We start from the raw sequence: 12094 nt of genomic DNA, 5'->3' as shown, positions 1-12094 counted from the left end.
CGGCGTGGCTGTGTTTCCCTTTCTCTCACTCGCATCCCTTTGTCACACTGTCACCCAAGGAGGCGTTCATCGAGCAATTACTGTGTCGTTAGACACCCCAAAGCCGCGTGGCTGAAACGGCCACCGTTTCATTGATGGCCACCGTTTCATTGTCCTGCCGGTGGCGGCCGTCACACAGCGGCTGCGGCTGGGCGTCTGGGGTCTCGGTGCTCCTCCGTGTGGCCTCCCTCCCCACAGGACAGCCTGGGTTCTGACATGGCAACTTGGAACTCTGAGAAAGCGGGGAAAGCAGCCGGGCCTCTTCGAGGCTTACGCCGGGCACTGACACAATGTCCCCTCCACGGAGCTCTCTAGATCAGGTGGCGGCAGACATCTTTAAGAGGCCAGAGAGGAAACATTTGTGGGCCACTCCATTTCTGTTCTGCCGGTGCCGAGTAAGAGCAGCCACAGACTGTGTAACTCGGTGGGCATGGCCGTGTCCCAATAAAACTTTATTTATAAAAACGAGCAGCGGGCCAGGTTTGACCCGCAGGCTGTGGATTACAGACCACTGAGCTTAAAGCAGTCACAGCTTCAAGAGGTGGTGACTTCGACTGCACCGCTGGATGGGGACCCAGCGAAGAATCTGCCACCACCTTTGATCCGCCACAGCCAGGCCTGGGCTAGGCACAGGGGACATGGCACTGAGCTAACTAGAAAACCGTCTGTGCCCTCACAGGTGGAGGAAAGAGACCCTTGACGAGTCACCAGAGCAAATCCACACAATCACACTCTGTGACTTAATTGTAAACTGGGTCAGGAAGGAACAGAAGATGGGGACGGAGTGGCCCCACCTGCTCCGGGGGGCGGGGCGGGCAATTTTAGGGTCCCAGACGATCCGATCCGTGCCTGCACGGAGAGCTCAGGAACGCATGGAAGTTTTCCGGAACATTCCCACAGTGCTGTAGCTATTGTACTCCGTTCTATCTCTTTCTTTTCAAGGGTCGTGCTGACCCGCCCCGCGGATCCTCAAAACCGCTCGTGGTTTGGGGAGCCCTGCCCCAGGCTGGCACCTCTCAGGTCGCGTGCTCAGGAGGCGTAGGGCGAGCCCGTTGCCACGCAGACCCCGATGCAGCAGGTCTGGGTGGCGCCGAGGGCTGGCTTCCCTGACAAGCTGGGCTGGCGCGGGGCTCTTGGGCCGTGATGCATACCTTGGGCAGTGGCGCGGGTCCACGCCGCACACTCGAACACGATGGCGGTGCAGGGACCTTGGCTGCGGTGTCCTTGATGAGAATCAATCACTCCGTGGCCTGGCGGTGCCCTGCCAATCACGGAGTCTACACCGCAGTCAGCGGACGTGAACGGGTGGGTTGGGGTGGGTGTAGACCCTAGAGCAGGGGTCCCCAAACCCCTGGGGCTGCGGACTAGTAGTGGTCCATGGCCTGTTAGGAACCGGGCCGCACAGGAGGGGAGTGGCAGGTGGGCGAGCAAAGCTTCATCCGTATCTGCAGCCGCCCCCCAGCGCCAACATCGCCGCCTCAGCTCCGCCTCAGGTCACCAGGCGTTAGATTCCGAAGGAGCGCCGGTCCCTGGTGCCACAAAGGTTGGGGACCGCTGGCCTAGAGAACAGGAAGGGAGGAAGGGCCTGGGAGCGGGAGGGTCAGGGAAGGATGGAGAGGACTGAATGGTGAATGAGAAGGACACCAAAGATGAGGGCCGGTGGGGACTGCTCCTGACACGCCACCCCCACCCCCCACCAGGAGCGGAGGCTGCTGGAGGACCGCCTGTCCGAGTTCTCATCCCAGGCAGCAGAGGAAGAAGAAAAGATCAAAAGCCTCAATAAGCTTCGGCTGAAATACGAGGCCACCATGGCAGACATGGAGGGTGAGCGCCCGAGCCAGCGGGAGCCGTGGGCCGTGGGGCTGCTCCCTGGGGGACTCTGCGGAGCTCCCCCAGCTGCGGGGCCTCCGCGGTCAGATCGGCTAAGTGGGGGTGGGGAGGAGGCTCAGAAGCACTGGGTGTCCTCCCAACGCTCAGCCCCATTCCCTCGCTCTGTCCTTGGTGTCCTGGGTCCCTCCCTCTCTCTTTCTGATGGTCCCACTCACCGTTCCAGACCCTTTTTCATCTCTGTCCCTTGCCATGGCCTTAGAATCAGAAGGTGAAGGGAGTGAGCCCAGGAGCAGGCTGGGGAGTCAGGGAGGAGAGGAGCAGGCAGAGCGGGTGGGCAAGCGGGGGCAGGGGCTGTCCCTGGAGGTCAAGAGAGGACAGCGTCTGGGGGTCTGGTTTGGAGTCTGGGGGACAGTGGGGTGCTCTCCGAGACAGGGAAGCGAGAAAGAGGGGTAGGTGTGGAGGGGGCGCTGAGCTGAGCTTAACTCGCTGCGGTGGGGGCAGCGGGTCTCCGCGGGAGCCGGGGAGCTGGGGGTGCGGCCCTCACGCCTGGCGCCCACTCCCGCCCGCAGACCGCCTGCGGAAGGAGGAGAAGGGCCGCCAGGAGCTGGAGAAGCTGAAGCGGCGGCTGGACGGCGAGAGCTCGGAGCTGCAGGAGCAGATGGCCGAGCAGCAGCAGCGCGTGGAGGAGCTGCGCGCCCAGCTGGGCCGCAAGGAAGAGGAGCTGCAGGCCGCCCTGACCAGGTGCGGGGGCGGCGCCCCAGCGACACCCCCCTGGGTGCAGAGCCCGTGGGCGCTCGCCAGCCGGGCACAGGCCACACTCCTCTCTGAGCCCCGGTGTCTCCCTGTGTAAAACGGCCCTGGAGAGAGGTCCGAGCCCACCTGGCTAAGGGAGAAGTGAAACGAGGCCCCGCCATCGCGTGTGGGGTGCCGGGCAGCAGCCAGAAAATGGCATCCCCGCCCCCCGCCCCGCAGCTCCGCCTCCCAGCGCCAAAGCGCCCAGAATCAGCTGTGGTTTGATAAGGGGTCTTGCCATCTCGGGAATCATAATCATTATAACGACAGTCATTCACGATTATTGAGCACCTACTATGTGCCAGATACGGCGCTGGGTATTTCAGATGCTTTTTACCCACTGTGTTTCACGCCGTCTGAGACGCCTTTGGTTACAGAAAAACTGTGCTGCTTAGAATCGCTGGTAGGCGGTGTGTGTGTGTGTGTGTGTGTGTATGTGGGTAAGAAATCTCCCTCGAGTACAAATCCTGGCTCTTCCTTTTTCTGGCCACCTGACCTCTCACCCAAGGGTTATCACGTCTCTGGCCTCAGTTTCTGCATCTGTGAAATGGGGGTGATCATAGAAACCACTTGTAGGATGAGTATGGGGATTAAGGAGGAAGGTGCTCATAAGACGCCTGGCACACCCCGAGCCTTCGGGGAATGCTGCCTGGGTCTGTTACCACTTTTCACGATTTTACCCATATGTGCTTGTTATCTTTTTTATATCCAGATGGAACTCACATACTATAAAATTAACCGTTTTAAAGTGAACAATTCAGTGGCATTTAGCACACTCGCAATGTTGTGCAGCCACCACCTCCGTCTAGTTCCAGAACGTTTCGTCGCCTCAGAAGGAGGCCTGGTACCCACTAAGCTGTCACTCCCGCTTCCCTCCCCCCGGCCCCTGGCATCACCAATCCGCTTCCCGTCCATATAGGACCAGCCTATTCTTGAGATATAAGAGGAATCGCAAGGCATGCGGCCCTTTACACACTCACTGTGTTTATCGCCATCCTCATGGCAACCCCGTGAAGTGGGGGGTGCGTGTCCTCTCGCAGACCAGTAGCCTGCCGTGCAGGGAGGTTGTCACTTGCCGGGGCAGGTGGCCCAGTGGGGGATGCACAGCCTGGTCAGCAATGCCCCCCGAGGCTCTCACCGCCCCCGTCAGCCGTGCCCCTTGATCCAGCTTCTCTTTGCAACGGGCCATGTCCCGTAGGGGTTATGAGGTGGGACCCCAGGGTCGGCTCTGTCACTCGCTGACCACGTGACCAGGGCAAGTACTTTTCCCACTCTGTGCCTCAGTTTCCTCCTTTGGTGTGAGTGTTAAGTGAGATGGTAAAGGGTTTGCGATCGGCAGGAGCTTAGCAAGTGTCCCCGTGACTATGCGGCTGTCATTCTCAGTCTGCAGCTCAGGAAGCAGTCCCTGGAGACACATGCCCGGGGACAGAAACCGGGACCCGCGGCATCTGGCCTCTCCACCCCCAGAAGTCACCTCTGCCCCTTGCCTGCCCTTATCCTAACTCCGTGGTCCTCGTCACCTGTAGGGCCGAGGAGGAGGGCGGGGCCCGGGCCCAGCTGCTCAAGTCCCTGCGGGAGGCTCAGGCGGGGCTGGCCGAGGCCCAGGAGGACCTGGAGGCCGAGCGCTTGGCCAGGGCCAAGGCGGAGAAGCAGCGCAGGGACCTGGGCGAGGAGCTGGAGGCGCTGCGGGGCGAGCTGGAGGACACGCTGGACTCCACCAACGCCCAGCAGGAGCTCCGGTGAGGCTCGGCTTGGTCGGGGCGTGCGGTGTGGGGGGGGCGGGACTCAGGTGTGAGCTCTCGTCTGCACTGAGGTTTAGTCACTCGCTCAGTGGTTGCTTGGGCACCAGCTCTGGTTATGGGCTGGGCCGAGCTGGGGACAGAGATGTGTCTGACGTAGGTGTTGCCCCTGGGAGCTGCCGGTCTCGGGGGAGGCATTTTCGGGCCAAGGACAGACCCGATCCAGGGCCAAGCGTGCTGTGGTGGAGAGGTGGAGTGTGGGAAGGGAGGGTCCCCAACCACACCTGTGGCAGAGAGTCCACGAAGACCTCCTTGGGAAGGGGCCTTTCGAATAGGGTTTTGAAGGATGAGCAGGAGTTCACCCTTAAAGCCTCACTGCTCCCACAGCATCCTCCTCCAGATCCCCCGGGGGAGTGAGGTCCCCATCCTTGGAGAGAAACAATAAACAGGTCCAGCCACTGTCAGGGGCTCCCCCAGAGTCCCTGCCTTCCTCTGTTCTGAAATTCTGTTCCCTGCCCATCCCCCACCTGCCAATCAAAGGTCCAAGAGGGAACAGGAGGTAACAGAGTTGAAGAAGGCTCTGGAGGAGGAGACACGCATCCACGAGGTGACGGTGCAGGAGCTGAGGCAGCGCCACGGCCAGGCGCTGGGCGAGCTGGCGGAGCAGCTGGAGCAGGCCCGGAGGGTGGGTTGGAGCAGGAGCGGGGTGTGGGGGACGGCGGGGGGCCTTGGGAGGAGAGGGCGGGACGCCGGGTTGGAGGAGGTTCCTCCGGCTGGTCTAGGCCGGCCCTTCTCTCTGGGGTTCTCTCCTCGTTTCTCCTTTCGTTCCACGTTAATTGGGTACATGCTGCATTCCTGGGGGCCCAGCGGCGAACCAGACAGCCGGCGCTCCCCTCCCCGTGGAGCTCATGGCGTAGCGGGAGAGGCAGAGAGTAACAACATAAACACATTCGCGACAGATCTCGGGGTGGAAAGTGCCAAGGGAGAGTGATGAGCAGAAAAAGGGGATCAGGGGCTAAGTGCCGGGTTTGCGATTTAAAACAGAAGCCACGGAGGGTTCTGTGAGGGGTGACACCTGAGTAAAAAACTGAGGGAGGCGAGGCGCGAGCCACGTCGGCATCAGGGGGAAGCGTGTCCCAGGCAGAGGGAACAGAGAATGCAAAGGCCCTGAGGCCGGACTGTGGCTGGTCTGCTTGGCGGGGGGAATCTTAACCCTTCACGTGCCTCTCTCTCTCCCCCGCCAGGGCAAAGGCGTGTGGGAGAAGACCCGGCTGGCTCTGGAGACCGAGGTGTCTGAGCTACGGACGGAGCTGAGTAACCTGCAGAGCACGCGTCAGGAGGGCGAGCAGCGGAGGCGCCGCCTGGAGTCACAGCTGCAGGAGGCGCAGGGCCGGGCGGGCGATGGGGAGCGGGCGCGGGCGGAGCTCGCCGAGAAGCTGCAGCGAGCCCAGGTGAGTGGGGTGTGAGGGAAAACACTTACAGTTTTTAACTTCCGGATGAACGGAGTGTATTTGTTAGGGAAAGGTTAGGCTGCTGTGACAAAGAGACCCCAGAATTCATCAGCTTAAATAAAAGACACCTGCCTTTCCCGCTCAAAAAACAGGCTCAAGGTAAGCGTCGAGTCTGGCGGGACACTCTGCTCCATGAGGTCGCTCAAGACCCAGGCTTCTTCATCTCGTCGCTCCGCCACCTCTAGGAGCGTGGACCTCACTTCAGAGTGGAATCTGTGTTGTGGGCATATCTGGGCCGCAGCTCAGAAAGGGACGGAATTTGCATATATCACCTTGCTTGCATTCCATTGGCCACAGCATAATCACATGACCACAGCTAGCTGCAAGGGAGGCTGGAAAATGTCGTTTCTAGCTGGCGGCCATGGTCCTAGTTAATAGACTAGGACCAGGGGAGAATGGATTTGGAGGGGACAGTTGGATCTGCCCCAAACGGAACCATGCTATGTAGCGGTCACTGTACCAAGCACTTTACATATTACAAAAATAAAAGCGACATTAAAAGGAGAGCTCGAGGGCTGAAGGCAGGAGAACTAGACAGCGCTATCCAGAAGCAGTTTCTTCAGTGACGGTAAAGTTCTGTGTTTGGACCGTCCGCTTCACTAGCGAGCACTCGAAATGTGGCAAGTACAACTGAGGAGCCGGATTTTTACTTTTATTTAATTTTAGTTTCAATTGAAATAACCGCATATGGCTGGGGGCTACCACAGAGGACGGCGCAGCTCAGAGCCCCTCTACCTGGGCTCAGATCTCGGTTCCACCGCCTGGAGCTGCGTGATCTTGGGCACGTTTCCTGACCCCTCGGCTTTCCTTTGTGTAAACTGGGAATGACAATGGCTTCTAGTTCACAGGGTTGGCGTGTGAATCTGATGAGCCAATAGTTATAAAGCGCTTAGAATCGTTCCTGGGGCATATTTTGTTTATTTGTTTATCTGTTCATCAGTCGGTGGACACTGGGTGTTTCTGCCAACACTGCTCTTGCATAGAAATACGTTTTCATTTTTCTTGGCTATATTCCTAGGAGCGGAATTGCTAGGCAATATGGAAACTCCGTGTTTAACCGTTTGAAGAACTGCCAGACTGTTTTCCACAGCAGCTGCAGCATCCTACATTCCCTCCGGCCGTGTGTGGTCGTAGGGACCGGAGTTGGAGGAGCCGACGGGGTCGGCTGGCTGGAAGCTGCCATTAGAAGGTTCCCCTTTCCCACAGGCTGAACTCGAGAATGTGTCTGGGGCACTGAGTGAGGCCGAGTCCAGAGCCATCAGGCTGAGCAAAGAGCTGAGCAGCACAGAGGTCCAGCTGCACGACGGCCAGGTGACCGCAGCCCACCCTCATCACCCAGCCCCCGACGCCTTCCACCCTTCTGCCCGCACCTGACATCCATCCTCCCCTGCCCCTCCAGGAGCTGCTGCAGGAGGAGACCAGGGCGAAGTTGGCCTTGGGGTCCCGGGTGCGAGCCTTGGAGGCGGAGGTGGCGGGGCTGCGGGAGCAGCTGGAGGAGGAGGCGGCCGCCAGGGAGCGGGCGGGCCGCGAGCTGCAGACCGCCCAGGTCCAGGTGAGCGGACCTGCAGCGGGACCTCAAGGGGACATTTAATCCCCCAACCTGCTCCTCCAGGGTTCCCCAGCTCAGGGATGGCTCCACGGCCCGAGCAGTCATTGGCCAGCGTTCTGGGTACCAGTCCCACCTCTGACTCTCCCTCGGCCCCCAGCGCCTGTCGGCGCAGAGCCCCGTGCTTTCCTGCCTCATTGCCCGCTTTCCATCCACACAGCCCCGGCCCTGCTCAGGCCTCATCCTCTGCCACCTGGATCCCCATCTCAGCCTCCCTCAAGCCTCCCTGCCTCCAGTCTCTCCCCTTCCAGCTCATCCTCCGCATGGCCTTTCCACTCCCAGAGCTGACCCTGCCTTTCCCTTGCTCACGGCCTCCTGTGGCTCCCAGCTCACCCTGGACAGAGCCCGCGCCTCTTGGCTGGGCGTCAGAGGCCCTGCCTGCTCTGGTCCTTCTTTCATCTTTAGCTGTGTTCACCTCTCATGTCTCCTTCATCACTTCACCTGGGAGACACCTTTCGTTCTCCAGGACTTAGCATCAACCTCTCCTGTTGCGGGAAGTCCCTGACCATGCCGCTCTGAGCTCCCCAAACCCTCTTTCTCCCCTATTTCCACTCCAATCACACTGAGCTGGCACACTCTTTGCCCATGAGTCCCCCCGACCCCACACACACGCCGAACCGGGAGCTCCTTCAAAGTGGGACCCTATCAGAGTTAGATCCGGTCCCTAACATAGGCTGATGTTTGAGAGGCCCTAAGAAATACCTGTTGAGTGAATGCGTGTTGAATGCATGTCTGCAAGTGTCCTTCTTCAACTGGCAAACTCCTATGCGTACTTTAAGATCCATCGCAAATGTCTCCTCCTCCAGAAATTCTCCCTTGAATTCTCCCTAAACAGATTCTGAACCTCTCCTGTGGACTTCCATACTTCCACCTCAGCCTCCACCACCCCGGCTGTGATACTCAGTCTCCCCCATCAGATAGGGGGTTCCCCAGGCCAGAGCTCCGGTCCCAACGAAAATAATTTTCATCTCTTGGAGGAGCTGGGGCTCATAGAAGTCACAACCTAGTCCTACCCCAAGGCAGGAGAGCCCAGGGGAGCGGGTCATTTCCCACCTCAGGCCTCAGAACCTTCACCGCAAAACCGACCCACACTCTGGTCACGGACATGACTGCCACCCACCCCATCTCCTCCTGTGCGCCCCCAGCTCTCAGAGTGGCGGAGGCGCCAGGAAGAAGAGGCAGGGGCCCTGGAGGCAGGGGAAGAGGCACGGCGCCGGGCAGCCCGCGAGGCCGAGGCCCTGGCCCAGCGCCTGACCGAAAAGACAGAGACGGTGGAGCGGCTGGAGAGGGGTCGCCGGCGGCTGCAGCAGGAGCTGGACGATGCCACCGTGGACCTGGAGCAACAGCGGCAGCTCGTGGGCTCGCTGGAGAAGAAGCAGCGCAAGTTCGACCAGGTGGGCACTCTGGCTCACGCTGCCGGGGTGTCGGGATGCTGAGCCGCGCTCCCCACCGGCGTTGCGAGCAGTCAGTGATGCGTGATGTCACAGGTCCACTTCGAACCTGGGGGGCGGCCCTCGGGCGAGAGGCTTCTTCCCTCTGAGGCCGTCAAATAAGACACCCACCCATCCCGACTTAGGTCTCTTATTACATCCCAGAATAATTATTAGCAGCACTGCCTTTTACTCCCAAACGTGTCCTGACGGTCCCCGCTCGTGGCGTGCCTCAGGCGAGCCACTGTCCCTCTCGGCCTGAGCGTGCCCATCTGGGAAATGAGGATAATATTAAGCCTCTGGCAACCCGAGGCTGAAACAGAGCCCCAGAGCCCCAGAGCATGAAGATCAGACAGCCCCGAGGTTCGCATCCCAGATCAGCCGTTTCTGGCTGCGTGGCCTGGACAAATTGCTTAACCCTCTCTGTGCCCCGTTTTCATCATCTTGAAAGCGGAGGCATCAGTCACTATTTTGCCTTCACCTTCGAAAGATATTTTCGCTGGATATCGAATTCTAGCTCGACGGTTGTGTTCTTTCGACGCTTCGAAGAGGTCGTTCTGTTACCTCGGGCCTCCGTGGTTTCAGATGAAAAGGGAACCACCTGTGTGTCATGTGTGTTTCTGTGCGATGTGTTTTTCTAGCTGGTTAAAATTTTTCTCTTTGGTTTTTAGCAGTCTGACTATATGTACAGCTCTGTGGTTTCATACGTGTCCTGCTTTGGGATTGCCAAGCTTCTTACAGCTGTGGGTTGGTGTTTTTGATCAAATGTGGACATTTTCAGCCGTTATTTCTTCGAATATTTTTCCGCCCCATTTCCGCTCTTTCGCCTTCTTCCTGGACTCTGAATATGTTTGTATTTGCTTAATTCTGTCCCATAGGTCACCGAGACTCATCGTATTTCTTTTTTTTTTATTTGTCGGTTACAGTTGACCTTCAATATTATTGGATATTAGTTTCAGGTGGACAGCATAGTGGTTATTTATATAACTTATGATCCCTTGGATGAGCCTAGTCCCCACCTGGCACCATGCAAATTTATTACCGTATTATTGACCATATTTCTCTATGCTGCGCTCGACGTCCCCATGACTATTTTGAAACTCTCAATTTGTATTTCTTAATCCGTTGACTTTCATCACGCAACCCCAACCCCCTCCCGTCTGGAAATCACCATTTCGATCTCTGTATCTCTGAGTCTGTTTCCGTTTTGTTTGTTCATTCATTTTGTTCTCTAGAGTCCACGTATAAGTGACATCATGTGCGACTTGTCTTCCTCTGTCTGACTTATTTCACTCAGCGTAATACCCTCTAGGTCCATCCATGTTGGCAAATGGTACGATTTCCTTCTTCATTTATGGCCGAGTAATATTCCATCGTACGTATGTGCTCTTCTCCCTCCAGTCGTCTGTTGACGGGCGCTTAGGTTGCTTCATATCTCGGCTGTCGTAGGTAATGCCGCAATGCAGATAAATCTTTTCGAATTAGTGTTTTGGATTTTTTCAGATAAATACCCCAAAGCGGAAGTGCGGGGTCATAAGGGAGTTCTATTTTTAATTATTGGAGGAACCTCCACACTGTCTTCCGTGGTGGCTGCACCGATCTGTGATCCCACCAACAGTGCACGAGGGTCCCCTTTCCTCCACGCCCCCGCCAACGCGTGTCGTTCGTTGATTTATTGATGATGGCCATTCTGACAGGTGTGAGCTGGTATCCCATTGTGGTTTTAATTTGCATTTGTCTGATGATCAGTGACGTTGAGCATCTTTTCGTATGTCTGTGGGCCATCTGTATGTCCCCTTTGGACAAACGCCAGTGTAGGTGCTCTGCCCTTTTTGTAATTCGGTTGTTCGTTTTTTGAGCGTTGAGTTGTGTGGGTTCTTTATAAAGTTTGGATAGTAACCCCTTATCAAACGTATCGCTGGCAAACATCCTCTCCCCTTCAGTCGGCCTCCTTTTCGTTTTGTTGACGGTTTCCTCCGCCTCTGTCTGTCATCTGTCTCTGTCTGGCGGCCCCTTCCCCCCACCCTCGTACACTCTTTCGGCAAGACCAATCTCCCCCCACTCCGTCTCCCCCAACCCGAAAGCTCCTGGCAGAGGAGAAGGCAGCCGTGCTGCGAGCGGTGGAGGAGCGTGAGCGGGCGGAGGCCGAGGGCCGGGAGCGGGAGGCTCGGGCGCTGTCGCTGGCACGGGCGCTGGAGGAGGAGCAGGAGGCCCGCGGAGAGCTGGAGCGCCAGACGCGGGCCCTGCGGGCGGAGCTGGAGGCCCTGCTGAGCAGCAAGGACGACGTGGGCAAGAGCGTGAGTGGGTCCCCCGCCCCCTGCCCCGCGCCCAGAGGCGCCCGTGTGACAGCCGCGTGCGCACTTGGCGTTGGGAGAGAGACACAGACGCGCATGTGTGCCGTCACGTGCCAAACGCGAAGAGAGTCAGCCATCTAAGTCAAGTGCTCGCGCAGAGCTGCTGACCCGGCACCTGAGAGCTTCAGATAATAGACGGATCGTGCGCAGGTGGTTAATAAAATATGTTTCAGGATGATTCAGAATGAGACATAGTAAGCGGGTGTCCAGGAAGTGGTCAGTGAGTGAGTGAATGAACGAACCAGGATGGGCATGTCGTCTTGGGGTGCCCCCACTCTGTCTTAGGCTAGACTTAGGGCCCTGCCCCCCTCAGTGACCCAGCGCTTGGTGCTCACTCTCCCTCCCCACCAGGTACACGAGCTGGAGCGAGCCCGCCGGGTGGCAGAACAGGCGGCCAGCGACCTCCGAACACAGGTGACAGAGCTGGAGGACGAGCTGATGGCGGCCGAGGATGCCAAGCTGCGCCTGGAAGTGACCGTGCAGGCCCTCAAGGCCCAGCACGAGCGTGACCTGCAGGGCCGGGACGAGGCCGGTGAGGAGAGGCGGCGGCAGCTAGCCAAACAGGTACCCGCAGGCCAGGCAGGACGCGGCGGGGTGCCCGCCAGCACGAGGGCTGAGAGGTCTCACCCCCACCCCCAGCCGTCCCCCAGTGTCCCTACCCAAGTCCCACCTGCTAGCCCGCCAGCCTCCTGTGCCACGCCCCACTCCCCACTATAACCCACGAACCCCCACGCAGGTCCTACTGACCCCCTGGCACGACCCCTCAGACATCCTCCACCCACCACACCTGTCC

General features: G+C 58.6%; 1 protein-coding gene across 1 annotated transcript in view; it reads left to right on the top strand.

Annotated features, from left to right (window-relative positions):
• The window catches only part of MYH14 (myosin heavy chain 14), a 64885-nt gene that overhangs the window by 40551 nt on the left and 12240 nt on the right, over positions 1-12094 (top strand). The window contains exons 24-33 of the mRNA XM_039878711.1: positions 1740-1863; positions 2439-2610; positions 4188-4400; positions 4941-5085; positions 5645-5851; positions 7118-7222; positions 7311-7463; positions 8663-8911; positions 11032-11244; positions 11653-11865. Of these exons, the coding sequence (XP_039734645.1) occupies positions 1740-1863; positions 2439-2610; positions 4188-4400; positions 4941-5085; positions 5645-5851; positions 7118-7222; positions 7311-7463; positions 8663-8911; positions 11032-11244; positions 11653-11865 (1794 nt within the window). The remainder of the gene's footprint in view (positions 1-1739; positions 1864-2438; positions 2611-4187; positions 4401-4940; positions 5086-5644; positions 5852-7117; positions 7223-7310; positions 7464-8662; positions 8912-11031; positions 11245-11652; positions 11866-12094) is intronic.

Source organism: Pteropus medius, unplaced genomic scaffold (genome assembly GCF_902729225.1).
Source record: "Pteropus medius unplaced genomic scaffold, Ma_sr-lr_union100, whole genome shotgun sequence".
Classification (NCBI taxonomy): Eukaryota; Metazoa; Chordata; class Mammalia; order Chiroptera; family Pteropodidae; genus Pteropus; species Pteropus medius.
The sequence above is the reverse complement of the archived record's forward strand: the minus strand, read 5'-3'. Positions and strand labels throughout refer to the sequence as shown.